The sequence below is a fragment of the Alternaria novae-zelandiae genome, assembly GCF_023758075.1.
Source record: "Alternaria novae-zelandiae strain BMP 2774 chromosome Unknown scaffold_7, whole genome shotgun sequence".
In the NCBI taxonomy this organism is placed as follows: Eukaryota; Fungi; Ascomycota; class Dothideomycetes; order Pleosporales; family Pleosporaceae; genus Alternaria; species Alternaria novae-zelandiae.
Window position 1 is genome coordinate 882,882 of NW_026056967.1, and position 27,025 is coordinate 909,906.

Genomic DNA, 27,025 nt, shown 5'->3' on the forward strand with positions numbered 1-27,025 from the left:
CCAGCTATCCACTTAGACATGCAGTTGCCTACTCCGTACGGTCACGTTGTGCGGTATATATATTTTGCGGGGCAGCCAATCGCTATATTTCCTGACGTCGACCCTTACGACATAGCGCCTACTTGAGCGTGCCATCACAAAGCAATTAGAAAGCAAGGCTGGTCTCATGTCCTCCATTGTACTATATAGTCTGCTCTAGATGCTCTAGATCGGTTGAGTAATCACTGGATTCCTGCGAGTCCTTACAGCTGTGTCGGAGTGCCTCATAGCTTTGGCTTGTTGTCGAGGATCTTCTCAATCTCCTCCATTAGCTCCGGTGTCAACTTCTCGAGCAGCTTGAGAGCGCCACAGTTGTCCTTGACCTGTTCGGGCTTCGTTGCGCCAAGAATAACAGTAGACACATTCGGGTTCTTAGCTGCCCAGGCAAGCGCGAGTTGAGTCGTGGTGCCTCCAAGTCTCTCAGCAATCTTAGTCAGTTCCTTGACCTTCTTGATCTTAGCCTGTCCCTCGTCGCTCTTCAACGCCTCGATTGAGTTCTTGAAGAATTCGGGGTTAGTCGCGAATCGGGAGTCGGACGGAATGCCATCGTTGTATTTGCCAGTCAGCATGCCCGAAGCCTAAGTTTTGGCGCACGAGTTAGTACATATCCCACATGCAGTACATTCGTTCTCGCTTCTTACCAAAGGTGACCAGATGGTCGTGCCGTATTGGTACTTCTTGTACAATGGAGCGTATTCCTTCTCGAAGCGCTCACGGTGGAAAGCGTTGTACTGAGGCTGCTCCACGATAGGGGCGATTAGGTTGTACTTCTCGGCGATATCGCATGCCTCCTGAATCTGCTCCGCAGACCATTCGGATGTGCCCCAGTAGTATGCCAAGTTCATCTGGATTGTCTGGGTGAAAGCTTCGACGATCTCCTTCATGCCAACGCTAAACATATGTTAGTAGGCATTCAGAAAGCAGAGAGCTAATACATACTCAGGGTCGTAACGATGAGCAAAGACAACGTCCACGTAGTCGTGGTCAAGACGCTTCAAGGAGCTCTTCAAGCCCTCGACAATGTGCTTCTTGGATAAACCCCTACACATTCGTTAGACAGGTTAAAGGATGCAAGCGGCCATCTTACCTGGTGTTTGGCTCCTTCCTCTGAGTTCCGAAGAAGACCTTTCCAGTACTGTCAGTCCCCACTCATGGCATGATGAGGATGGACAGATCTTACCTTTGTCGACAAGACGTACTCGTCACGCGGCCATTGCAGCTCCTTGAAAGCCTTTCCCATTTCGAGTTCACACTCGCCGGCTGCGTATACCTCTGCAGTGTCGAAGAAGTTGATGCCGTGGTTCCAGGCCTCCTGCATGCAGTCCTTCACGATGGAACCCTTCTGCGTTCCTCCGTATGTCAACCAACCTCCCAAGGACAGAACCGAGACCTTCAACCCAGCGGGTCCAAGGCGACGGAACTGCATGCTATATCGACATTAGCAGATGCTCGGACGAAACAGATGTAAGAGTAAACATGTCAAATTGGGAATTGCCCAGGTGAACACCACCACGCATCGAGGCAGACTATTTTGTACTAGCAATTGACGTGACTTACTCCTTGGGGTCAAACTTTGTCTCGACGGCAGGCATTTTGCTTGTTTGTTATGAGTAATCTGCTGAAGGGGAATTTTGGTTGTGTATGAGCTTAAATGAGGGGCAGGACACCTGGGCATAGAGAAGCAGTTGCCCCACCGTGGACGGCAACTACCATGATGTCACGTCATGCGGGGTTAAGGTAAACCCCGTAACGGCACAAGGTAGAAGAATTGCCGTATGCCTTGGGTAAACGCGACTGAAAGACTTGGGAAAGATCAGCTACTGTACAAATCAAGCGGCGCAACGTTCCGCCTTACTTACGGCTATCACATTTGCGGCGGGTCAGGGCTGAGACACCCGTGGACAAGCCCGTAAGCCGCAACAACCTTTCTTCCGCCCGCGACCAACCAGAATGCCCCATTCAACTCTTCGCTGGATGCTTATCGTCCCAGAGTTCCCCTATAATTTTGTTGCGGTGGCACGGGAAGTCGTTTAAACTCATGTCTAACTCCTGTCCAGCGGCATTGGCGAAAGCTTGACCTCGCTCGTTTCATGTTTCAAACATCCCCGGCAGCGCGGTGGCGCAGAACCAATCACAGTCGCACAACGCGAATTCACGTGCATTGTTCGTCACCTCGCACAGGCAATGATTGGCCGTCACTGCTCGTTGATCTGGGGAATACGGTAAGACGGGTTCCTGACTATTGTGCTGACGGCGCACCTCAAGGGGGATCCTTAGGCGCGCCACGATGCGCGCCTAAGGTCATATATCTTGGCCGTCACCTTCCTTTATCGCTTCTATACACTGCCTCCTCACGGTCTCTCAATCCCTTGTTTAGATCACTAGCTTCTGCAGGCCTGAAGCAAATTCCATTCAACGTCACTCATTCAAGAACACTGTTCTGGCCACTTACTTTACAATACAAGTTCTGCATTCGGACTATTCAAGAGCTCCTTCTTACTTAAGACCATCACCTCGCACCAGACTTGGCCTCAAACATCACTCATTATATATACACCAACATCATCAAAGAACATCAACCTTACAACTATATACCTATATACTCCACGAATCAGCCGATCAACAACATGGGTTTCAAGAAGAACATCCTCGTCGCAAGTGCCTTTGCACTCTGCACTTTCGCAGCACCTGTCCCCGCCCGGGGCCCCGATTGCGACCTCGAAGACGGTGCCCCGGCAGCTCCCCCGGCAGATGCCCCAACCACCGAGGCGAGCCTGACTGCAGACAACTTGATCGCCATTGCCCCCACCACCGCGTCCTGCGACGGTGCACCATTCCCCGACGAGTGTGCAGATGCGACTGCAGCCGCTACTGCTATCAACAAGGCCTTCGAGACCTACAAGATCACATCCAAGGGTGAGAGGGCGGCGATCGTCGCGTATGAGCTCTTTGAGAGCGGAAACTTCAAGTACAAGAGGAACCACTTCCCCGCGCCAGGTAAACCTGGGCAGGGCACAAGAAGTAAGTAATGCTGCTTTATGGACTGACTGAGACATAAACTAACTTTTATGCTTAGTGATGGCCATGCCAGAAGTTATCGAGAAGTACGCAACCGCTGTTGTTGGTGCAGACGCCGTCGCGACAGCAAAGGCCACTGGCGTCGACGCCGTTCTCGACCTGGTCAACTCTGACGACGAGAAAAGCTTTGGTGCCGCGGCCTGGTACGTTACTATGTGCACTGAGGACGTCAGAGCCGGTCTTAACGCGGCCACCATCGAGGGCTGGCACCTTTTCTTGACGAAGTGTGTCAACACTTCGCTTGCTGATGAGCGTGACGCTCTCTGGACCGCCAGCACGCCCAACGTCCAGTGAAGTGACTGAGAAATGTCACGATACTGGATTGATGGCACGGAGGATTCATTCACGGCGCATTGGCTTTGGTTGGTCTATGCTAGTATGCTTCACTAGGGGTGGAGTTTTCAGATGTAACGACTTACGAATTTCTTATACAATCATATCAACTTCATGATCTACCATGCGTGCGCCGTGCATGTATATTGGCTACGCGACATCTCTGCATTCACACGATACCTCTTTGAAAGTCAATATCGTAAAAATGACCATGCAGCGTTACAGGATGTGGAGATAACAGGGTGTTTACATGAAGAGTTTATCTTATATTCAATACATTATACTAAAGCAGCCTGACCACTGCGAATGAACGGCCGATACGTTGCGTTGGCTGAAGAGAAAGAAGAGAACGAATGTAAGAGCGCTACTATGCTTAAATATATACAAGCAGACATTTCATAAAGTCCTCCTACCAAATAATGTATACCATCGTCTATCTCAAATCGGTGAGACCTCACCCCAAGCCCCAACATCTTCCCTCGCCATGACCTCTCCACACTCAGGACATGTGCATCCATCCAATCCATGCGTACCCGCACACTGTCTGACCCACGCCTGCAAGCACCCAACGCAAGTCGCAGGCTCGTGCCAGCAATTGGCTGTGATCCTGCGCTCGCTGAACTCGAATACCGGCCTTGATGTCTTGCAGAGGATGCACGTGCGTTCAATAGCTGGTGTGTTGCGGCGTGAATTAGGAGTCATTGCCCGGGGGCTAAGAGAAGTGTCGAAGGCGGGGCGCTGGTATGGTTGGGGAGCGGTACAGGTAATGTTCGGGGAAGGCAAGGCGACTATGCTGCTACGTTGGGATTGCATCGACACGGGGCGTCCTTGGGATTGCCACGAAACAGGACGTCCTTGGGATTGCATCGAAACGGGTCGTCCTTGGGATTGCATCGAAACGGGTCGTCCTTGGGATTGCATCGATACGGGACGTACTTGCCGCAAGTTTTCGTTGGATAGCTGTGAGGGTAGTGTAGTTGGTGATAGCGAGTTTCCGCTGCTGCGGCGTCGCTCTGCGGAGGCGGCGGGACTTGGTGGGGCGTCGGTCCAGGGCGCGAAGGGTGCTGGAAGGGGTGCTTCGAGTTGGGCTGACTTGACGCTCATGTCAAAGGGCGAGTAGGTTGGTGTCGGGATGAGGTCGACCGCCGAGAGACGTTTGGATGCTGCTGGGTCCTGGTTGGCTTCGGCTTCGTAGACCTGCAGGTTTTCCTGCGTTAAGTTCATTCTCCGCAGATCTTCGACAACCGTTGCAAACTTTTGCTGCTCATGTTGAGCTGAAGAGTCTCTTCTCCTAGCGCCAAAGTTCTTCAACGCTTGCGGTATGGTTGACCATCTGTGCTTGATCTTCTTCTCTGGTTTGTTCTTCTCTTCCGATGTCGCGAAGGCATCCAACGTGGGGTGTATTGGTGTTGCTGGCGTAGCAGAGAAGACGGGTGGGGGTGAAAACGCAAGTTTCGAGGATGTTACAGGCGTGGGTGGACCGACTTCGTCATCCCCGTACTGCTGATAAACCATGTCATTCTCAATGTTCTCCCCTGCGATGGCTTTAGGCGCACACCCTGACACGGGTCGCGAGCGGTTTTGTGGGTAGCTGTTGTTCCGTAGTCCTCGCGATGACGCAATCTTGGTTCCGGAGCGATTCCGTTGGTGGTAGGTCGCGAAGGATGTAGGTCGTGGTCGCGGCTGCATTGGCGGGCTGTCGAGTGCAGTGGAGCTTTGAGGGTGATATGAGATGGGTCGTTGCGTGTGTGGACCGTTTGCATCGTTCATCGGCGGATATGTCCACTGCGTAGGGTTTACTTGTGGCCTCTCACATTCACAACTGCCGCGGGAAGAAATGCTGCTCCTGGGCTTGTCTGAACTGTCAAGATACGATGATGCAGGCCCTTGACCTGGTGTATTAGGGCTCATGGTGGCTGGCGAAGCAATCCATTCTGGCGATAACAGGTGTTGCGCGTTGTATGATGTCGGTCGTGTGAGCGGTAGCGGTCGTCGCTTAATCGGGGATGTATTGACTTTCGTGCTTGGTTCTGTCTCCGGAAGCTTGCTCAATGTTTCTTCGGGATTGAAAGAGGAAGCCGGGCGGTTCGGATTCGTCCATTTGTCCAGCAGGTCAGAGTCGCTGTCCTCCTTTGGCTTCTCCTCGATTGGTTTGCCCTCAATCACTACCTTTTCGACGACGGCCTCCGTTTTCTGCTCTTGTATCACCGCTCGAGACTCGTCTTTTTCTTCTTCGACATCGGAAATCTCCAAATGCTCGTACATCGGTCGTTCCAACCATCGTGTTGTTACCGATTTTTCGCGTTGCAAATTTCTTAGAGCTTCCTCAGAATCTGCGATCAAGCCAAGCATGCGTTGCGCCTTTGCAGAATCCCTCTTAATCGGCCGTGGATGCCTCAAAAGTGGATGTACGTCATCTTGAACATGACTCTGCGCCACAGCCGCCATAGTTGTGAAGCCGTTCAGCCGAAACGAGGGAGGCCTGGAGAAATACCAACAACAGCGAACGTGGTTGGGGGGAACGAAACAGTGGGCACGAGCAACACAATAAAACAAGAGGCAGGATCAACCCCTCGTAAGAACGTGGGACAGCGTCCCTCCATATCAGCAACATGCCGCGACCCTACCACTACCACGGACCCCGGCACGGTACGACTTTACTGTGTGGCTGGCAGCAGCACAGAACCGACAATCCGTTTCAAGCCCTTGCGCAGAGAGCCCGGAGCTGCGTAAATCACCGTTAGCTTGGCTCGCGCAACACTGCGCCTTCGATTATTCGTTGCTAGGGCCCGTATTGCGAGGCCTGCAGTCAGAGTAGTTCGGCGGTTTTGAGTGGTCCCCGCCGCGTGAGACGTATTTTTAGAACTAGTAGTAGGGCTTGGTGGGCATGGCTACGGATAGCCCACGCGATGCCGACACTTGTGGTCATTGACAAAATCTCCTGCAATGGCTGTAACTGCGTCGACATGAGGCTGCAAAGTTCCACGATGACGACGCGTGGTTCGCGCTGGCGGTGTGAGCATCGCGTGATGGCTGGCGCAATCTCAGGTAACGAAAAAGATCAGCGAGCCACATAATCGACTGACGAACAGTGCCCGCTGTCGTGCCTGTGCTTCAATTTAGTTTCTGGAGTGGGTCTGTCGCCTCTGGTGCTCGAGACATGGGAGACCTGGAGCTCCTCGGCTTCTTGGGATCTATTTTGCTGATGAGTAGCCACTTGGTGTGCCACCCATTGTAGGGAGACGCGCATGCAGGCTAGGCGCCACCAAGGCGACAGAACTCAAGACGGATCAGTCCAGGCCTATCTCGCGCCTTCGAAGATCATGCAGCACACATGTAAGATGTTCGGGACGATCAGAAGAAGCAACGTGTCGGGCCCGCATTCTTGCAGGCTCTGGCATTTGTCGCCGATGAGTAAACTAGAACTTTAACTCTGAGTTGAACCCAGGGACAATGCACACAAAGCTGGCGTGAGTGGACGGACAATGCTATATGACCTACGTTCGCCCGTTGGTAGATGGCTGTGCCGCATTTCGATATATTGCGAGGCGGACTAGGGTACCGGGCGTGGGCACAGTGAGAAGAGAGGCTGCGCCGCTCGGCTTGGATGTGGCGGGTATCGATGAAGTCATTGTCTGTGGGCCTTGCAGCGACGTGATGCAGCCTGGCGACCTTTTGCACGCCTGTGTTGAGACTCCAAGCCATGGGTTTCGAGAGGAAGGGGGTGGGTGACTAAGCCGCTCACGCTAGTGCCAATGCGGCCGCTCTGCCAAGCCCTGGATCGCGAAACTTTGGAGAAGCTCACAGGCTGTCGTCGCCCCAATCACCCCAACCCCAATCTACCCGTCACCACCTGCTGCAAACATGGCCGGACCGCGCGCAGGAAACTCGAGGGCCAACGGCGCTGCCAACGGGGACACGTCCAACAACAAGCAATCGCTCAACGAGCCCCTCGACAAGGAGCTCTACGGCGGAAACAATGGCGACTACGTCAGTTCCATCGCCGTTGCTGACGACGACGCCGACATGGACGACGTGCAGCTGAACGGCCGGAGCCTTGTGGGCCAATACACGGCATCCAAGGAGATGATGAACGAGTTTGCGCATGGTGATGCCGGAGAGGCGGACATCCTCGACAGTCGCGAGAAGCAGGCTCAGATCGCATCACGCGAGACCGACTACCAACGACGACGATTCGACCGCGCCCTTTCTCCGTCGCGAGCGGACCCCTTCGCGAAGGATGGCGAAGATGGCGGCCAATCGTACAAGGACGTGATGAAGCAACGCGAGTTTGAGCGCGAAGAGGCGCGTGTGAAGAGGCTCATCGAGGAGAGGGAGAGGGAGGGAGGCAACGAAGTCCTTGACCACAAGCCAACGCTCCAGGACGACGGATCCGCCCCTGTCGATGGCGACAAGACCCCACCCATGAAGAAGACTCGCAAGAGGAGACGCTGGGACGAGAGCGGCGACGGCGAAACACCTGCGATCAAAGAAGAGGCCGACGAGGCCACGGCAGATGGCGAGCCCAAGAAGCGATCGCGATGGTCACCGGCACCCGAGGAAGAAAAGGCAGAAGACAAGTCTGCTGAGGCTGCTCAACCGGCTCGATCGCGTTGGGATACCACAGCTGTAGCCCCCGCCAGCGCCGCAACGCCTGCTCCCGCCACCAACGGCGCCCGTCCAGTCGCGCAGACGTTCGCATTCGGCACCGATATCTCCAACCGCAACGCTCCCTTATCCGACGAGCAGCTCGACATGATGCTGCCTGGTGAGGCTGAAGGTTACAAGGTCCTCGAGGCCCCTCCTGGGTACGAGCCAGTGCGGCGACCAGTGGGCATGCCAGCACTTCCCACGGGATACCAAGGCTTCTTGCTTCCGGAAGCAGACAACAGCTTGGCTGCCATGGGCAAGCAGCTGCCCACAGAGATTCCAGGTGTCGGTGATCTTCAGTTCTTCAAGAACGAGGACATGAAATACTTTGGAAAGCTCACAGACGGTGCAGACGAGAACGACATGACCGTCGAGGAACTCAAGGAGCGCAAAATCATGCGACTCTTGCTCAAGGTCAAGAACGGAACACCACCCATGCGAAAGACCGCGCTTCGACAACTTACCGACAACGCCCGGCAGTTCGGTGCTGGCGCTCTCTTCAACCAGATCTTGCCTCTCCTCATGGAGCGCACCTTGGAGGATCAGGAGCGACATTTGCTCGTCAAAGTCATCGATCGTGTCCTCTACAAGCTCGACGACCTTGTTCGGCCCTACGTCCACAAGATCCTCGTCGTCATTGAGCCTCTCCTTATCGACCAAGACTACTACGCCCGTGTCGAAGGTCGAGAGATTATTTCTAACCTTGCAAAGGCCGCTGGTCTCGCACACATGATCAGTACAATGCGTCCCGATTTAGACCACCAAGACGAATACGTCCGAAACACCACCGCTCGAGCCTTCGCTGTCGTCGCATCTGCCCTCGGTATCCCCGCCCTCCTTCCCTTCCTCCGCGCTGTGTGTCGATCCAAGAAGTCGTGGCACGCACGTCATACTGGTGTGAAGATTGTTCAGCAGATCCCTATCCTTATGGGTTGTGCTATTCTTCCTCACCTCAAGGGACTTGTGGAGTGCATCGGCGACAACCTGAATGACGAACAGCCAAAGGTCCGCATGGTCACAGCTCTTGCACTTGCAGCTTTAGCTGAAGCCGCGAGCCCGTACGGTATCGAGTCATTCGACGATATTCTGAACCCTCTCTGGACCGGAGCCCGTCGCCAACGTGGTAAGGCTCTTGCATCCTTCCTGAAGGCGGTCGGTTATGTCATCCCGCTCATGGACGAGGAGTACTCCAACTACTATACCAGTCAGATCATGGAGATCGTCATTCGCGAGTTTCAATCACCCGATGAAGAGATGAAGAAGGTCGTGCTCAAGGTCGTTTCTCAGTGCTCGAACACCGCAGGAGTAACCCCAGTCTACCTCAAGGACAATGTTCTCCCTGAATTCTTCAAGCACTTCTGGGTACGCCGCATGGCTCTTGACAAGCGCAACTACCGACAAGTGGTGGACACGACCGTGGACCTGGCGCAGAAAGCTGGTGTTGCTGAGATCGTCGGCAGGATTGTTAACAACATGAAGGACGAGAACGAAGCATACCGCAAGATGACTGTCGAGACTGTCGACAAGGTTATCAGCACACTAGGAGCGCACGACGTCGACCAGCGTTTGGAAGAACAGCTAATTGATGGTGTGCTTGTTGCGTTCCAGGACCAAACCATCGAGGACCCCATTGTCATCGACGGTTTTGCTACGGTCGTCAACGCACTGGGTGAGCGTACCAAGACCTATCTCCCGCAGATCGTCGCAACAGTTCTTGCTAGGCTCAACAACAAATCCGCAACCGTCCGTCAGCAAGCAGCAGATCTCATCTCGCGAATCACCTTCGTGATGCAGAAGTGCGACGAGGACCCACAACTCATCAAGCTTGCGCAGGCGTTGTACGAATACCTTGGTGAGGAGTATCCTGAGGTTCTTGGTTCCATTCTCGGTGCTCTTCGTGCTATCGTCACAGTCGTCGGTCTCCACGCCATGCAACCGCCTATCAAGGATCTGTTGCCCCGCCTTACGCCCATCCTTCGTAACCGACATGAGAAGGTACAGGAGAACACCATCGATCTGGTAGGACGTATTGCTGATCGAGGTGCAAACTACGTCAACCCTCGTGAGTGGATGCGTATCTGCTTCGAACTCTTGGACATGCTCAAGGCTCATAAGAAGGGTATTCGTCGTGCTGCCAACAACACCTTCGGTTATATTGCCAAAGCTATCGGTCCCCAGGATGTGCTGGCCACTTTGCTTGGTAACCTTCGAGTTCAGGAGCGTCAGTCCCGTGTCTGTACTGCCGTCGCCATTGGTATCGTCGCCGAAACTTGTGCACCCTTCACTGTCCTACCGGCTCTTATGAACGAGTACCGCGTACCGGAGCTCAACGTACAGAATGGTGTCCTCAAATCATTGTCCTTCATGTTCGAGTACATCGGCGAGATGGCAAAGGACTATGTCTATGCCATCACACCACTTCTAGAGGATGCCCTCATCGACCGAGATCAAGTGCATCGCCAGACTGCCGCTTCGGTCGTCAAGCACGTTGCTCTTGGCTGTGTCGGTCTCGACTGCGAAGATGCGATGATTCACTTGCTCAACCTTCTTTGGCCAAACTTGTTCGAAACCAGTCCTCACGTCATCGACCGCATCATCGAGGCTATCGAAGGTGTCCGCAACGCGATCGGTACCCCGCTTGTCATGAACTACGTCTGGGCTGGTCTCTTCCATCCAGCACGCAAAGTGCGAAACCCTTACTGGCGCATCTACAACGATGCCTACGTTCAGAACGCCGACGCCATGGTCCCAGCTTTCCCAACTTTCGAGGAGGACGAGGTCAGGAGACATGAGCTGGATATTTTCATCTAAACGTAAGATCCCCAGTACCTTCTTTTGCTTTCTTTCCTGGGGCCACTACCCCGGGGATTTGTTGCACTTTCTTGCTTTCAGCGAACTGGGAATTGGTTATAGTTGGAACAATGGTAGGCCAACCCTGTCAGGGTCTGGGCTTGTCTAGCTTATCATGTACATCACAGTAGGGTTGGATCGGAGTATGCGGCGTTACAGTACGCTAAGATCAGAGAGAGCATGAGTCGCCATTACCAGGCCACTTCAGTTTAGGACCTCTTATGGTAACAAAAAGATAATCTGCAACCACTTTACACGCTGATCACCTTTAGGTTTCTGTGAAGTCATCTCATCTATCCCAGCCCTTGATCGTTGTCAGAAGGTAAGTCGGTGCTTGCCGCTGTCCTGTATGCTGAACCATCGAAGAGAACCCGCGCTCCCTACCAGAGGGGAGTACGTCTATGTCATTCACTCACACACGTTAAACCGGGACAAGTATACGTGCTTTTCACCCCGTTTCGTTCTTGGCCATCGGATACTATGTTGGATATCACTCTCGTCGTCTAATGCCCCAGCACTATGATGATCATTTTCGTTGGACTGTGCTTGAATGTTGCCGGAGTCAAGCTTTGATCTGCTGCCATAGTCGCTGGCCTTCAAGCGGGTCAGACAGATGCATGGTCTTCACTGTCTTATATCCAGCATCAGTTCACAGTTATGATACAGCGTGAGTGTGCTGGGCCAGTGTCGTTGACTTTTGATACCAGAATATCAGCTGCGCAGTTCAACGGCGCAAACTCAAGCATTTCTCAATCACAGCCCAACGTTTGCAAGATCCTGTAATCCGTTCCATACATCATTGCATGAAAAGTTATCATTCAGCGTTAAGAAGATTTTGAGTTGATGTCGCACCTCACGGTTGAGAAAAGAAGTGGGCGATGCTGAGGTCGGGGAAAATCCCCAACTTTCTATTGGTGCGCGGACGAATGTATACGATCGAATGCGCGCGAAACCTTGGCCGAGAAAGTCCTAAATCCTAAATCCGTGTACTGGCATCCTAGCAATATGCGTTAATGCCAGAGACGTTTGAGCGTGGTATGCGACATGAATGTCTGAGGAACGAATGAGTGCTGATGGAGCCTCAGCCGGGGGGTAACTGAAAGTACAGGCTCAAACACGAGCATGGTGAGTATCGCGGCGGTATCGTAGTCCCTATGAATCTACACATCTTCTTGGCAAGAATACATAAACACCTGGCATTTCACGTCAGCGTTTAGCAGAAACCTTGAGCAGCTCGTACAGACGAATAAGACCATCGTCTCTTACGTATCCTTATCAACTTGCTTCCACGAACCACCAAGCAACCCGATTCTTCTTACGCATCAACTGCGATGGCCACTGTTCGCAAAGTTAACTTCCTCAGCCATGGCATCAACGTAATCGGCGATCTATACCTACCCTCCCCAAACGCACCAGACCGCAAAAATGCCGCCCTTATTGTCGGCCACCCCGGTACAGCTATCAAGGAACAAGCGTCTGGATTATATGCCAGAAAGCTAGCCGAACATGGCTTTATCACTCTCGCGTACGATGCAGCCTTCCAAGGTGAGAGCGGAGGGGAGCCACGTTACCTAGAAGATCCGTACCAACGAGTCGAGGACCTCAAGAGCGCCGTAACATTCCTTTCAACTCTTGACGGCGACGTCGACCCCGAAAGGATCGGAGTTGTTGGAATCTGTGCTTCTGGAGGCTACGCAATCTTCGCTTCACAGACTGATGTGCGCATGAAGGCCGTGGCGACCGTAGTCGGCGTTTGCGTAGGTGGTATGACTCGCAACAGTCTGAGAGACGACTCTGGAAATATCAACCTAGAAACACTGCATCAGCGCCTGAGTTTTGCAGCGCAAGAGCGCACCTCAGAAGCCAAGGGAGGAAAGCCTGCCGCATTCAGCACGCTAGACGTTTTCGAAGAGGCAAAGTCATACTATTCGACACCCCGCGGGTACCATCCCAAATGCAACAACCTGCAACTTGTGAGGAGCTTCGAAAAGCTTTCCACATACGATTCTCTTGCTTTCATCGACTGGATCTCTCCGCGACCGCTGTTGATGATTACGGGAAGTTTGGCAGATACGGGTAATGGAGGCCCAGCCGACACCGCTTGCTACAGCAAGGATGCAATCAAGAAGGCCAAGGAGCCGAAGGAACTTTTCGTCATTGAAGGAAAAGGACATCTCGATTTATATGCTGATACTGAGGAGAGTGTTCCAAGGCTAGCTGATTTCATGGGGAAGGCGCTGTGTACTTAGAAGCCGGTCGATGCGTGCCAACACCTAGGGACATCCTATTCGCGTTAGCAACAGGGCGCCCTACGTATGACAACGCGACTCTTACGCGACGCGAAGTGGAGTTTCCCAGCTTGGACGTAGATGCAATGCGACACTTTAGGCAGCAGCCACTAGATCTCAATAAATATCCTCTCTAACAACAACCTCACCTGCTGTATCTAGGTACACAAAAAACAGACTACTGTGTTTAACTATCTCATACCAAATTTGGAAGGCAAAGCTTCATCAACTACTACATCATGTCCGATACTGGTCCTCCTGGCGCGCCCCCAGCCGACGCTCCAACCAAAACCTACGATGCATCATGCCACTGCGGCGCATTCAAGTACTCCGTCACTGCGTCTCCTCCGCTTGACGACCCCAGCGCGGCTCTGGTGGAATGCAACTGCAGTATCTGTGTATCGAACGGTTATCTTCTTATCTATGTGCCCAACGAGCGTGTCGTTTTCTCAAACGGTAGCATCGAGCAACTCAAGGTAGGCAAATATGTCCCTGGGAACGTAGCAAATACCGCCAAAGATCAGGCCAGCTGATGTTAGTTCTCAGTCTTACTCTTTCGGAACGAAGAGAATGGGCCACTACTTCTGCGGTACCTGCGGTGCATCGTGCATGATCCGCTCCAAGGACCCTGATTTCTTTGCAGGTATGACGTGTATCAATGCACGCATGCTGCACGGCGTTGAACTTGAAAAATTGAAGCGCAAGTCTGTCGACGGGAAGAGCTTCTGAGAGCTTGCAGTGGGGTTCTTGGCGCAGATGGTGTTAGGCGTGTATGGTGTTAGTCGGGAAGAGGGCGAACGAGGACCGGAGTTGATGGTGTGAGGGGCCGGTCGCTGTTCATTCGTTGTGCTTCTGCATGTACAGTTCGTACTTGCTGACAAAAGTGTGGCGTGCAATATTATAAATGCAACTTCGTGCTGATTTAAGGCGAGCCATTGCTAGTGAAACTATAAAATCGGACACAAGAGGCTCGACTCTAGTACTTGAATCGGACATAACAGGTTCGGGCGGTAGTACGAGATATACGTTACATCGATAAATAGCTGACACAGTCTCCGTTCTCTGCATTGACCAATTCAGATACCTCCATACACTGAACAAGCGCTTTCCTAACTCATTCAAACTATGTCTCCATCACTCTCCACGCCCAACACGTCACCCACACCAACCTCACCAGGCCGTTGGGTTATACCAAAGTTCGGCAAGCCATCCGTGCTAAAATGGGAGGCATTTGATCCCATGGCCGCGCTATCTGCTGGCGGAGTGCTCATTCGCATCCTCATTGCTGGTATTGCTGGAGTCGACAACATTCAGCGTGTCGGCGGTTACCCTCATCCCCTAGCCAAGGAACCGGGCTTCACACCTGGCTATGACCTCGTAGGCGAGATAGTTGCGCTGGGCGATGCTGTTCCAAAGGGAAGAGAACTGAACGTTGGAGACAGAGTCGCAGCGTTGAGCATCTTCGGCGCACATGCTACACACATCGTCCTGCCACACGAAGAAGTCATGAAGCTGCAACCAGGAGATGACCTGTTGAAAACTTGCGCACTTCCGCTAAACTACATGACTTCATGGGGTCTGTTGAAGCACAGTGGTGTCGATTTACCACCCGGCTCGAGCATCCTGATCGGGAGTGTGAGTGGAGGACTGGGAACAGCTATGGCTCAGCTTATCAAGGCATTCGACATGGGCATCAAGATGTACGGTACATGTTCGCCGAGCAAGTTCGATTACGTGCGCTCACTGGGTGTGGAACCACTTGACCGAAACGCCCTGGATCTTGTGGAGCAGGTTCATGCGCTGACGGATGGAAAGGGGGTGGATGTCGCATACGATGGTGTTGGCAGCGAAAAGAGCGTCAAAGACTTCCTCGCAGCAACTAAGCAGGACGTCGGCAAAGTGGTCGTATTCGGAGTTATGGGGGGCATCGCTGCAGATGGGAGTAAGATGTTGTCGAACGTCGACGAGATCCTTGAAACAATACTTCAGCCACCACGAGTAAGCTTCTGGGCGCTTGATATCGAGTACCCAAAGAAGAAGGAAGTGGCGGAATTCTTTGCGCTTGTAGAGAAGGTGAGGGAAGGGAAATTGGATCCGGTTATCGCAAAGCTGATGAGGCTGAGCGATCCGGTTGAAGCGCATGAGCTTCTCATTCATGGAAGTGCGATTAAGGGGAAGATGTTGTTTGTAGTGGACGAAGAGCTAGCTAAGACCCATGGTATTTAGATTGTTCTCCGTAGGAAACCCCTGCAAAAGATTTGAAAGATGAGCTTGCAGCTATTATAGAAACTATCCGAAGTTGCAGTTGAGTAAGAAGTACTCAAATGTTGCACAGTAAGAACGCTAGTGAAGCGACACCATGAATGAAACCGTGACGTGTGATACATAGAAAACGACTCTCGGTGACACACATTCGAGGGAAAACGAAACGGAAAAGTTCTCAATCCAGCAGGTGTGCCGCGATAGTCTTGTTTCCGTCACTCGTACGGCTGTACGATCTCCGGTGTTTCGAAAGAGCTGTATCTTCCGACTTGTGCATGCATGGTACTAGGACTCATGTTTATGGAATTCGAAACTGGAACAGAGGCATTGGTTGGATACATCGCGCTCGTTGTGGAAGCTTTGTCGCTGAAATCTGGGAGGTAGTAACCTGGGTTTGACCCAATCATTTGCTGAGGGACCGCACCCCAGGTTACAGGTATCGTGGGCATTGTTGGTGGTGGACAGGTCATGTTTCCCCACGTCGATGACACGCCTGCACCTGGGTAGTAGCCATGATTTCGCGTAAGAGTTGATGCTGGTAGCGTAGACACAGTCTGCGATTCCTTGACAAAGATTGCAGCCATGGCTTCGGGGCACTCGTTCTGCAATCGCTTTCGTAATGATCCTGGTAGACCAATTCCATTCTCACATAGCCGTTCTAAGAGACTCTCGATGATGTTCTCCAGATTGACAGTCTTCTCGTTGCATCCTTGCTGTGTCTGCATATTCTCATTCTTTGCTGTGATCAAATCATTCTCTAGTGTACTGATGCGTCTTTCTTTAGCTTCGATATCTCGCATAAGCTGTGCGCATATCTCATTGCCCCTAGCACGAGCTTGTTGCTTACATGGCCTCCGTATCTGGCTGTGCTCGAAAGCCGGCCCTGGGAGGAAATTTGGTTCCGGCGGATTTGATTCAGGATTCACCAATCTCCATATAAACGCCCACCTCGCTTCCTTGGTAAGCGTCGCCCAAGAGGGACATCTTTCTGTCCGACGGTGAAAATGTGTGGAGTCGTCGAAGGTATCGGCGCAAGAAGTACCGATGCAGTATTTCTCGCAGCCATCCGATGCATGCTTCTGTAGTATATTCACTGGCCTCTTCTCCTCGTCTGGTATGGGTAATCGCGTGCAGCATTCCTTGCATATTACTATGCGATGACGATTCATGAGACTTCGCATCAGCTCTGATATTGTTGTATTTGTGCCTTGACAGTCATGTAACTCACGCATTGGACAATGCATCTGACCGGGATAATCAGAATCTTGAAGTGCATCCGGAACATAGACACGTTCCCTAATGGGCCTCCTGTTGGGAAATTCGTCCTCGTCACCTTCTCTCTCTAGGCTTCTCTTATTGGTTGACTGCGCATTCTTGCTGAACAGTGCGATCGGGGTGCTGTTCGACGTTGCAGAGCTGTTTGAAGAACCGTTTGAGCCAGACCCGGTTGTCGATGTTCGCAACGAATGTTTGTCGTCAGTAAACCGCTCTGTGCTTTCGTCGGCCTGCGATGACTCGTACGTGTTGTAGTCATGGTCACAGTCTTGCAAAATGCTCCAAAATTCGAGACCCCGCGACCTCGAAGATGAAATTGGACTTTCATTTGGACTCAAAGCTTGCATTGGAGCTGCTGAAGAGCTCCTGTCGCTAATTCTTGTGCTTGGAATTGCTGAAGGAGTGGAAGGTGGGAACGAGCAGGCATCCTTCGTTGCGTCGACCCATCTAAGGACTCCAATTTTCGTGGAATCTTGAATATTCGAATCGGAATCGGATGGACCATGGAAACTAGTGCTTAGCTCTCTTGCCATGTGTTTGTTGTGTGAGATACTAGTAGGCGTACGATCATGGATGTAATTATCTTCCGCTGAAGTAGTCTCCTTGAGTGAGGTCTCTGGTTGTTCAACCGTAATCGATGCTCTACTTATCAGCTCTGTGTGGTGGATCTTCCCCCGAAAGTACTTCCTGGCAGACGAAGCTATGGACAAGATATCCAATCGGTCCCCAGCGGCAGGTACTCTATCATTCGCAGAACGAGTAGGCCACGATTTCGAAACTTTCGAGATTCGGGGAAAACCGTTGGGTGGAAGAGTAGATGCTTGTCGAAATGGCGTAATGATATCCACATGATTTGGAGGCTTCTGTTTCATGCCGTGTAGTTGGTCACTGCCCATGTACTCCTTGGGTCCGCACAGCCATAATGAGTCTTTCTGACAATGAATTGTTATGCCACCATCGTCAACCTCGGGAGATCCACTGTATCCACTGTCGTTGCCGTCTCCCCATGGTAAACACGGTCCCGGATATAGTTGAGGCGGACCTGACTGAGGGCTCATTATCCCTCCGTTTAAAAGAAGATATGCGTCGGGCACACATATGTTGCGGGGAACTTTGGAATTTGAGCCGACTGTGAAAGTGACTTAGATGGTTCAGATTCATTTCGTCCCTGTACGTTGTTGCAATGTGTGGGTGGCCTGCTGACTTTGGATGACTCTCGTTAAGATATCGCAGCTGCCATCGCAGCTGTCGCAAGAGAATTATGAGCAAGATGCCGGATGTGCGACGTTGGGACATAGGAAAGCAAGGAGCGGGCGCAGTGCGACAGCAATGAGTGGACAGTAGGCGATGCCCGCTATTGACGGCTGTTAATGCATCTTCGCGAATTGCCAGCAAGGCGAACAATTTGTTTGGCCCCCAAACCGCAATTCTTGGACGCCACTCATGCAGCCAAGATGTCGCTTGCCGCTTCCCCAGGAAACTATTACTGTCCAGATGCAAACAGATTGTTTCATTGTTTTCAACCACTGTATTAGAATTGTCGGTGTTTTGGTGAGTTGTTAGTATCGAAATGTATCTTAATGCAACAGGTTAAGAGTTCGAAAATTTCGTGTCCGGGACACAATAGAGCACTGCTGGGATACGCCGCGTACGATAGCCCATCATATATAATGTAGAGTGTGTGAACGATGGGAATGAAGTCGCATCGCCCCAGCCTACATCAGCCTAATGAGAATGGCAGCCAGGGCCAGTACAACCGAGCAAATCCTGATCCCGACTTTGGGCAACAAGGAGTCCGAAATCTGGATTGGATACACCAAGCGCAGTTGCACCTCCGTCAACAAGCAGACCAAAGCACTCAACACAGAGCAGCAGATAATCCATCTCATCGAGTTCTACAAGCTACGCTTCAATAGGAGGGAGCGTGCGATGTTGCGTTGGCTGTGGTGCCAGAGACCCGTCGTTCAGATATGTGAGATCACCACTGTAGGTCCATGCCGTCAGACTTGATAAGATCCACCGTGTACTGATCCAAGCAGTCAAGCATCCAAGCGAGAAGTTTTCCACTAGAAGTGCACTTTGAAAGCGTCGAGATATCGCATACTTTCTCAGCTGCTCTGCTCCGTCCTAAGCTGCTACGTGACAGCGGCAGGATGTTCCACGAAACCACATCGTTTGATGTGGAGAACACAGAGGCAGCTACGAAGCGCAAAGTCCTATGCATCGGCCATGTCGTCGACAAGAGGTATCTGGTGTGGCCACTAGCCCTATCCTTCGCCATTGCGACAGCCGTAGCGGTCGTCGCAGGAATCGCAACACACAGCGTATCGTCCGGTGCGGAGTTAGGGGGTTTCATGGGCGTCGGCGTCGTGTTGTCATGGTCGTACATCTTGTGGCTTCTAGGATAGATCATGTATCCATACGCCTGAACCTCTGACCACCGTCTTCATCTCTCTCTAGCAAACCTCTCATATCTTTAGCTCTCTTCTCCACCTCTCTTGCGCTGCCCATTCGACTTTCTTCAGGATGCCATCCTTCAATGTGCATGAATAACGGTACGATGGCAGAGCTCTTCCAAGCCACTACGCCTCTCCTCCATGTATGCGCGAGCGTAGCTATGAAGAACGCAATGCCCATGATGACCTCGACGACAGGTACGCTTATCCAGGCCCAGTGCACTTTTATGTATTGTTCCGTCGTGATTGTTCTACCAGGGAGGTTGATACTGCTAGGCCCCTGGCCGAAGGCGTACGTCATTGAAGTGCTAATAGCTTGGACAGTCTGTGTCAGGTTTGTAGAGTTTTGCAAGGCAAGACCGTACGCGTCCTTGATTGTAGAGGAAAATATACCGGAGAGAAATGTCATCATTCCCTCGTTGTCGACTGGACCAACGCTGAAAGTTGTGTTACCGGAGAATGTTGTAGTCTCGTTCGAGACGTTGAAAGAGACCCAATAGTCCGGGTTGAATGGATTGGCGACGCCGTAAAGTTCATAGTCTTGTATGATTCCAGGGTTGAAGGTACCGTTCACGACGTTCATGTTACGGACATGCCGACCGACCCAACGCATGTCACACTCAGTGAGGTCTGGATTGTCCATGCTAAAAGGCGACACCATGCTGGCGGTAGCGAAACTGACGATGGTGCTGTTGAGTACGCTGCCGATTTGAGATGCGCGCTGTATATGAGCGGTACTGTTGAATTGAGTTGATCCTCCGCCGCCTGAGCTTTGATGGGAAGACGACTCAATGAAGAAAGCAGATGGCGTTGTATAATTGCAGCTTCTCCCTGCGTGTATACTGCCACAGACAATTTCCGAGGCGGATGTGACATTCGTACAGTTGCTAGCCACTGCCAGGGTTGTGAAGTCGTCCCATTGGCAGTTTCCAGTCTGACATTCAACTTGCACAGGTGCACTGAGATTGTAGAGCCCATTCAGGATAGCGCCTTGTATTTTGGGATCCATCATCCGCCCTGTTCGGGTTGTAAGCTTGGAACGGCTTCTAAAGAAGTTACATATATAACTTACTGATAACACCTCGTCCGGTGACGCCCCTGGCGGCGCCGGAATCATAAATTTGGTTTTTGTAGAAAGTCGCACCAGAGGTGTCGAAACGCAATCTTGAAGGATACGAAAGCAACTGCTGTGACAAGGGGCCCATGGCGAGGGACAGTACCGTGATGAGAGAACCCCATGTTGCCAACTTGGTTTTGAGATGCAATCTCCAAACAAGTTCCAGAGACCCCCAAGGTCCACGACTAGCGTCGTCGAAGATTTGCATCTCTCGCAGCGGGCGTGGTGACCTAACCAGCTGAATCCACTTGAGTTGACTCAAGCATGATGCAACTGGTACTATCAGGGCTGTCCGCGATAAGGTCGAAAGAAGTGCAACAACTGTGTTCAGCGTAATGTTATGAACAAAATGCCAATTGGACAAGGGTCTCTCCTGGTAGACTTTCAATATGATTGTTATGGCGACAATGCATAGGAAACTGAAAAGTGCAGATGCGATCTCCCACCGCCAATCTCCCCAGTGAAAGCTTCCAGAACGCTTCGGTGGATCGTAGTGCGTTCGGACAACAGCCTGTTCCTTCGAAGATACGGATTCTGGTCCTTCTGAACTCCATGCTAGGTTGTTACCGAGTAGCCTTTCGCTATGAGTGGAATGGCCGTGATCCGGGATACCATGTAAACGATCCTGCTTGAGGCTGCTTGCAAGTGGGTCTGCTCTGACTGGAGCAGTGGCCGTCGGAAGGTACTCTTGGCTAAGCTCCAGCGAACGCATAGTGGCAGAGCGAGATGAAGCCATGCTCAGGATTCGGTAGAGCAGCGATAGCTTCGTGTGTCAAGATCTGCGAGGAGTCGACAGGACTAAGTACTGTTACATACGAGGGGACGCTGGGCTAGTGGCTTTGGTGGCTTGGGCTAGGTGGGCCAAAAGCGGCTGAGGTGTTGTTGACCATTGGCTATGGTTTGGCAAGGCCTCCTGCCTAGTAACACCTAACGCTGTGTTCAACGATCTGCAACGCACGCGGATATACCTGTGTCATACAACAGTGATAGGTCTCATGACGGCTGAGATGAAGTGGACGGTAACACCAAAAGAACTTGGTCATTTCGAGATTGATATTGGGCGTGGCAAAACTATCGCAGGGGTATCTTGGTGTTCGAAAGCAAAATAGGCAGGAAAGTAGCTCGAAGTATTACAACTCGTCGAATGCGCGCAGTCTCTCATCGTCATCTAGTAAAGGTTGCGCTTCGGAGGTTTCCATTTTTGGACTTGCAGTACTAGATGACGGCCCTATAATTGCCTCTTTTGCTATGTCTGGAATGTCGGCATTCAGGATTGCCTCTCTGGTCGCAGGATCGAGTGTATTCTTCGGTTCGTGTGGGTTATCGGTCGGTTGCGACGGGCGGAAGAAAACGAGGGCTAGTATGAGAGCAGCTACGAAGCCCACTATAGCCCAGAATATGCGCACGCGATCTGTGTGATGTCAGTTGGGACGGAAACAAAAGATTCCTATGAGTGTAGCCATACGGGTGTTCTTCGCCTGCCACTGCGCTTCCGATTTTGCCCTCGCATCGACACGCTCTTTGGCTCGTTCGAGCCTCGCCGTCAGTGCATCGGCTTTCTCTTTGCCCGCCTTGATGCGCTCTTCCAATCCGCTCACTTGCTCCTGTTGTGTCTTGAAGCCATCAAAGGCTTCCACTTGGCCAGTCACATCCTCCAGCAACTCTGTGGTGTCCGACTCAAAGTTTTCGTGGAGCTCTTTGGTCAGGCCAGAGAGCTCTTGCAGCGTTCCGATGGTCTGGCGCAGTACTGAGACCTTTTCGAGGATGGAATAGTAGGTGTCGTCTAGACGGCGCGACGTCTTGAGGGACTGGTCGGAAAGGGTCTGGAGAACCGCACGAAGGTCTCTGCGGGCCATGTTAGAGAAGGCATCTTGGGGGAACGCTACGGAGCATCATGGGGGTTGATAGTGAATGACGCAGACGCACCGTTCTCTAGCTTCAACTCTTTTAGCCTCTAGCTCCACATCCGCCTGCCGGATTGGTCTCCGCGGCGGGATGGTGATGCCTGGAGTGCTTTCCTCCTTCCCATGCACGCTGCCATCCGCCTGGCCTGGTGCGACGCTCTCCCTGCGACTGTGACTGGGGCTCGTGTCTCTGCTCCCTCGCGCCTGCCTCAGCAGGTCTCCGAAGCTGGTGGGCGGCTGTATCTGGATGGCTGACTGCATCGCCTCTTTGGCAGCATGGCGTCGGCTGGAGCTGTGGCGGTGCCGGTCATCGTGACGGTCGTGGTGGTGTCGCGACGACTTGTGCTTGTGCAGATGGGAATGCGACTTCTTCTCGGGGTCAGTCGTCACGCGTGTCGCCGAACGGGAGCTGTAGAGGTTGGGACGGAAAGACCTGGGGTCGGCCAGGCCGGCATGGAGGTGAAGCTGTCCGTCCATGTCATGGTGGTGGTTGGGTCGGCGCAACGAGGCAGTTGTCGGTGCTGCTGGGTTCCAAGATCGACTTCCGAGTTTCGCGTGTCATTGCAGGGGTCTCCTTCCGCTAGCCAGCTGGGGAAGCGCATGTGAAGAGAGTCATGAAACAGCCTAGACAGTCATGAAGACTGTAGTTTTGCAGATGTTATATTGCAAGTTGCTTAGACAGGAGATCCAGCGTCTATGGTACTGGGACTTTCAGTAGGGAATGGCATTTCATTTCTTTACTCATGGGCAAGTTTCTAGTATGATTGCTTTTTGCTCCGTCTTCCACTGTGGGAAGTCTCGATAGGGTATCATTGCTCGCATCCCGCCCTACAGACTGGACTTCTCTGGGCTGGTTCCGGTTGCTCTTGCTTTCCCGGTAGTCTCTAGGCAGTGCAGTCGCGCCTGCCTCTGCACCTTTTCAACATCCCCCCGAAGCGGCATTTCCTTGATCGCATTTTATGCTTCGGCTCTAGTATAACCGACCCGAGCTCATGACTTCAGCATCTTGTTGCGCTTCTCCCTCCTCTTCAGGCGCTCGACGCGCTTCTTGTGCATCTTCTCCTCCATCTGGGCGAATCGCTCTCGTTCTGCTTTGGCGGCGCGCTTAGTCTTGATGGCTTCGACTCGTCGCTATTGCATAGTCAGCTCCTGTCTACTTCTAACCAAAAGCCGTGGTTTCCTACCTGTCTCTCAGACTCCTTCTCGTCCTTCAGCTCCTTCTCCTTCGCCTTGACAGCAGCGAGCGCTTTCCTCTCCTCACTGCGCTTCTCCCATGAGGTCTGGCCAGCCTTTGGTCGGAAAGGGCCCTTGTTGTCGTGCCATTGCTTGCCTGCGGAAAGTTAGATTGCCATGTCGCAATGGTACACTGCACACAACTGTCGCATACCGTTCTTTTTCATGCCCTTGACAGGGACAGTTTCCGTCGCAGGAGGTGCCTCGATTATCACAGATTCAGACATGGTTGCAGTGTTGCGCGACCAGTGGATCTCGCAGAAGTTCTCGAACCCAGAACACGGCGGCGCGAGAAAAGTTAATGCCGATTATCGATAACTAGCGCACTTTGCCGGCGCGGGCTGCCAGCCAGGGATCCCAAATCCCGCCCAACTCAAATGTTATCAGATCGAATTGATCTGATAAGCTGCATCAGCAGAAGTGCGGCCGGAGCGCGTCCCCAACTGCTCGTTGCGCTCATACTTTATTCGCGCATGCAGATGGTCTGGCTTAGCAAGCGCTATGCGCTTTCCACTCCTGTAATGCTTTCTTCCGATACTGCAGAATTTTCCTAGGCTAGCTAAAGAAAGGTCGACCCTGTTTGGTACAACGTTGGGCGTTATCATCTTCTCCATCCCCGTCGCACACACGGCCCGCTACATGCTCCCTCGAGCAAACTCTCTTCGTCGTGTTACACACTTCCGAACCTTCCTCCACTCGCCATAACGCAAACGCTACCGGTGTACTCCATCATTGACATGGGCTCCGATTCATAACAGTAGCCACGCGCCCTCTCACCGCCCACGACTCTTCGCACGCAACATGCGCTCGGCCTCATAACCATACATTCAATACAATCATACATATCCGTTGACGAGCCACACACATTCCGCATTCATGGAAGCACAAGAGAGTCCGGTGTCGGTGGTGGGGGGAAGAGGCCGGCTGCCCAACCCAGTCATAATGGAAGAGGTCCGGAGTCCTGCTACAGAACATACCATAGGCAAGGGAGAAGAGGCCTTGAAGGACGTTCTCTGTGGATCCGCGGCAGGAGTGGTCGGAAAGTACATCGAGTACCCCTTCGATACGGTCAAGGTTCGGCTGCAGTCACAGCCCGACCAGGTGCCACTCCGCTACACCGGGCCATTGGACTGCTTCAAGAAGTCCCTACAGCAAGATGGCTTCCTTGGAATATACCGGGGGATCAGTGCGCCTCTGGTAGGAGCTGCTGTAGAGACAAGCACCTTGTTCTTTAGTGTGAGTAACGTGCCAATGGAGAATTGGATCAAGCTGATGTGGTCTGTAGTATCGTCTGGCTGGCGATGCACTCAAGTCCTCGGGATTCTACCCTGAACTGAAGAGACACCCTGAGCGTGACTTGCCATATTCTGGCATGCTCTTTTGCGGAATGATCGCGGGCGCCATCACCTCACTCTTCCTAACACCAATTGAACTCGTCAAATGCAAGATGCAAGTTCCCCTAGAAACAACCGGCAGCGTCGTAGCCGCACCAACTATCAGAGGAGTCATTGCTTCTATCTATCGTCACCAGGGCCTCAAGGGCTACTGGCATGGACAATTTGGAACCTTGATCCGCGAGACAGGGGGCGGCGCGGCGTGGTTTGGTGGTTACGAAGGCATGAAGATCCTGTTCAAGGGCTCCAGTACTTCAGCCAAGGACGAAGATATTCCCGTCTGGCAGCGCATGGCCTCTGGTTCTGTCGCAGGTGGAGCCTACAACTTCATGTTCTACCCTGCGGACACGATCAAGTCGAGAATGCAGACCGAAGATGTCAAGCAATTGACTGGCGGAAAGTCAACATTCAGCGCTGTAGGAAAGGCGGTTTGGAAGCAACACGGTATCAAAGGCATGTACCGTGGGTGTGGTATCACAGTTGCGAGATCCATACCGAGTTCTGCATTCATCTTTACGGTATATGAAGAGTTAAAGAAGCGATGGCCTACTCGACGAGTAGAGTAGGACCGTTACGGGATTTCGCGCTGGATGCGCGGAATTTGTCGAGCAGCATATCATGGTGTTTGGGGGCGTTTGTATAGCATCAGGCGGGAGCGTCGAGATACCATGTATTGTTACATTGAGCGCATAGAAAAGAAGCAGCAGTCTTAGATTATAGAGCACATGCACATGCAACATTCGCCAAATAATTCTGCCTTCACATGTCAAAGCGCAAACACCCCTGTCCCTTCCTTCTCTTAGCGCGAAGCTGCACCAATCCACGGATGTGGGGAAGCAGCGACCGGCAATGTGACGCGAGCCGAGGATCAGATGCCAGCAGCCATTCCGCGACTGCGACTCTGCGCTATCTATACCCGACCGCAAACCTCGCTCTCGTCCCCATGCCAGCCTCATGATACGTACACTGTACTTCCATTCTTCTCTTCACTCCTTCGATCTTCTCCTTCAGAGTTCCTGCGACCGTAAAAGGTAGCGGCAAACGTCATCGCAACGCGCGCGCTGGACCGAGGCTCTTCTTCGCCGGACGCAAGCCAGCAACGACAGAACACAACACCCAGGCCATAACACACACATACAATCGATATGGACAGATTACACGCCCTTGAGGTGTGTTGCAGAAACTCGGATGTCGCATCTTCGAAGCGCGAGAGCTGATGATTCGAATAGGCTGCGCTCGACAGGATTGTGCTAGACCCGAAGTACCACGATATCCTCACACTGGTAAAAGGTGTAAGGAATGGCATCGTGTACGGAAGTAAAGTGCGCTTTCCGCATGCGCTTGTGTAGGTTCTCGCAGGATTGTGCGTTTATGGAGGGATGGATTGCTGACGCGTGGTTGCAGAATGATCTTCCTCTTCAGATCTGGAAGGTACGCAGTGCTCTCCGTACTACCAACCCTCTTCTCTACTCCACAACCACAGAATATTTGTGCTGACAAAAGCCAAACAGTTTCCGATCGAAAGCCTTGCTCGTCTACAAAGCGACCCGCCAGCACGCCCGTAACCTCGGCCTCTTCGCCCTCGTCTACAAATCCTGCATGATCTTCCTCCGACACGCGTCCCCGACTGGCAAAGAGCGACACTACGATTCCTTCCTCGCCGGCCTTCTAGGCGGCTACACCGTCTTCGGTCGCACAATTCACAATTCCGTGTCTCAGCAAATCGTCATATACGTAGCTGCACGCGTATTGTTAGCGTTGGCAAAGCTGGCAATACAACCACGACAGGTCGGAGGCGGAGCTAGTGGACAAGGAGTCCAAGGAGGTGGTGGTGGATGGGAGCTGTTCGGTAATGGCGAGATGAGGAGAACGATGGCGAAGAACGGATGGCCGGTTTTTGCGAGTCTGAGTTGGGCGATGGTTATGTATATTTTCAGGTGGCATCCTGAGGCTGTGCAGAGCAGTTTGAGGAGCAGTATGAGTTATATGTGGGTGTCCTTTGAAGCTGGAAGAATTCGGGATTACGCTAACATGTTGACAGTTATGTTCAGTCGGACGATTGGAATTCGTTACGGACATTACTTTGGCATAACAAATGAGCAGGATGGAGAGGAAGGGTATCGAAGGACGGGAGAAGAAGTCATGG

The 27,025-nt window shown here is 52.4% G+C and overlaps 9 protein-coding genes across 9 annotated transcripts; 5 read left to right on the top strand and 4 right to left on the bottom strand.

The window, feature by feature from the left end:
- Window positions 1-263: 263 nt before the first annotated feature.
- Window positions 264-1,631, bottom strand: J4E88_004309 (uncharacterized protein; the record flags this gene model as incomplete). Its single annotated transcript, XM_049397955.1, has 6 exons — window positions 264-617; window positions 681-930; window positions 979-1,080; window positions 1,127-1,164; window positions 1,220-1,466; window positions 1,597-1,631. 6 exons carry the CDS (start codon window positions 1,629-1,631, stop codon window positions 264-266), a joined length of 1,026 nt encoding a protein of 341 aa, XP_049256400.1.
- Window positions 1,632-2,666: 1,035 nt separating this feature from the next.
- J4E88_004310 (uncharacterized protein) lies at window positions 2,667-3,411 on the top strand (the record flags this gene model as incomplete). The annotated part of the gene is made up of 2 exons (XM_049397956.1): window positions 2,667-3,060; window positions 3,116-3,411. 2 exons carry the CDS (start codon window positions 2,667-2,669, stop codon window positions 3,409-3,411), a joined length of 690 nt encoding a protein of 229 aa, XP_049256401.1.
- An 827-nt stretch (window positions 3,412-4,238) lies between these two features.
- On the bottom strand, window positions 4,239-5,867 carry J4E88_004311 (uncharacterized protein; the record flags this gene model as incomplete). Its single annotated transcript, XM_049397957.1, is given in 3 exon segments — window positions 4,239-4,358; window positions 4,387-5,845; window positions 5,863-5,867. The coding sequence occupies 3 exon segments, from the start codon at window positions 5,865-5,867 to the stop codon at window positions 4,239-4,241; spliced, it is 1,584 nt and encodes a 527-aa protein (XP_049256402.1).
- Window positions 5,868-7,314: 1,447 nt separating this feature from the next.
- On the top strand, window positions 7,315-10,911 carry PRP10 (U2 snRNP component prp10; the record flags this gene model as incomplete). The annotated part of the gene is made up of 1 exon (XM_049397958.1): window positions 7,315-10,911. The coding sequence occupies one exon, from the start codon at window positions 7,315-7,317 to the stop codon at window positions 10,909-10,911; it is 3,597 nt and encodes a 1,198-aa protein (XP_049256403.1).
- A 1,370-nt stretch (window positions 10,912-12,281) lies between these two features.
- J4E88_004313 (uncharacterized protein) lies at window positions 12,282-13,199 on the top strand (the record flags this gene model as incomplete). The annotated part of the gene is made up of 1 exon (XM_049397959.1): window positions 12,282-13,199. One exon carries the CDS (start codon window positions 12,282-12,284, stop codon window positions 13,197-13,199), a length of 918 nt encoding a protein of 305 aa, XP_049256404.1.
- A 1,164-nt stretch (window positions 13,200-14,363) lies between these two features.
- On the top strand, window positions 14,364-15,464 carry J4E88_004314 (uncharacterized protein; the record flags this gene model as incomplete). Its single annotated transcript, XM_049397960.1, has 1 exon — window positions 14,364-15,464. One exon carries the CDS (start codon window positions 14,364-14,366, stop codon window positions 15,462-15,464), a length of 1,101 nt encoding a protein of 366 aa, XP_049256405.1.
- A 6,014-nt stretch (window positions 15,465-21,478) lies between these two features.
- Window positions 21,479-22,729, bottom strand: J4E88_004315 (uncharacterized protein; the record flags this gene model as incomplete). Its single annotated transcript, XM_049397961.1, has 3 exons — window positions 21,479-21,759; window positions 21,814-22,193; window positions 22,275-22,729. 3 exons carry the CDS (start codon window positions 22,727-22,729, stop codon window positions 21,479-21,481), a joined length of 1,116 nt encoding a protein of 371 aa, XP_049256406.1.
- Window positions 22,730-23,242: 513 nt separating this feature from the next.
- J4E88_004316 (uncharacterized protein) lies at window positions 23,243-23,712 on the bottom strand (the record flags this gene model as incomplete). Its single annotated transcript, XM_049397962.1, has 3 exons — window positions 23,243-23,383; window positions 23,437-23,582; window positions 23,640-23,712. 3 exons carry the CDS (start codon window positions 23,710-23,712, stop codon window positions 23,243-23,245), a joined length of 360 nt encoding a protein of 119 aa, XP_049256407.1.
- A 715-nt stretch (window positions 23,713-24,427) lies between these two features.
- J4E88_004317 (uncharacterized protein) lies at window positions 24,428-25,445 on the top strand (the record flags this gene model as incomplete). Its single annotated transcript, XM_049397963.1, has 2 exons — window positions 24,428-24,721; window positions 24,771-25,445. 2 exons carry the CDS (start codon window positions 24,428-24,430, stop codon window positions 25,443-25,445), a joined length of 969 nt encoding a protein of 322 aa, XP_049256408.1.
- Window positions 25,446-27,025: the final 1,580 nt, after the last annotated feature.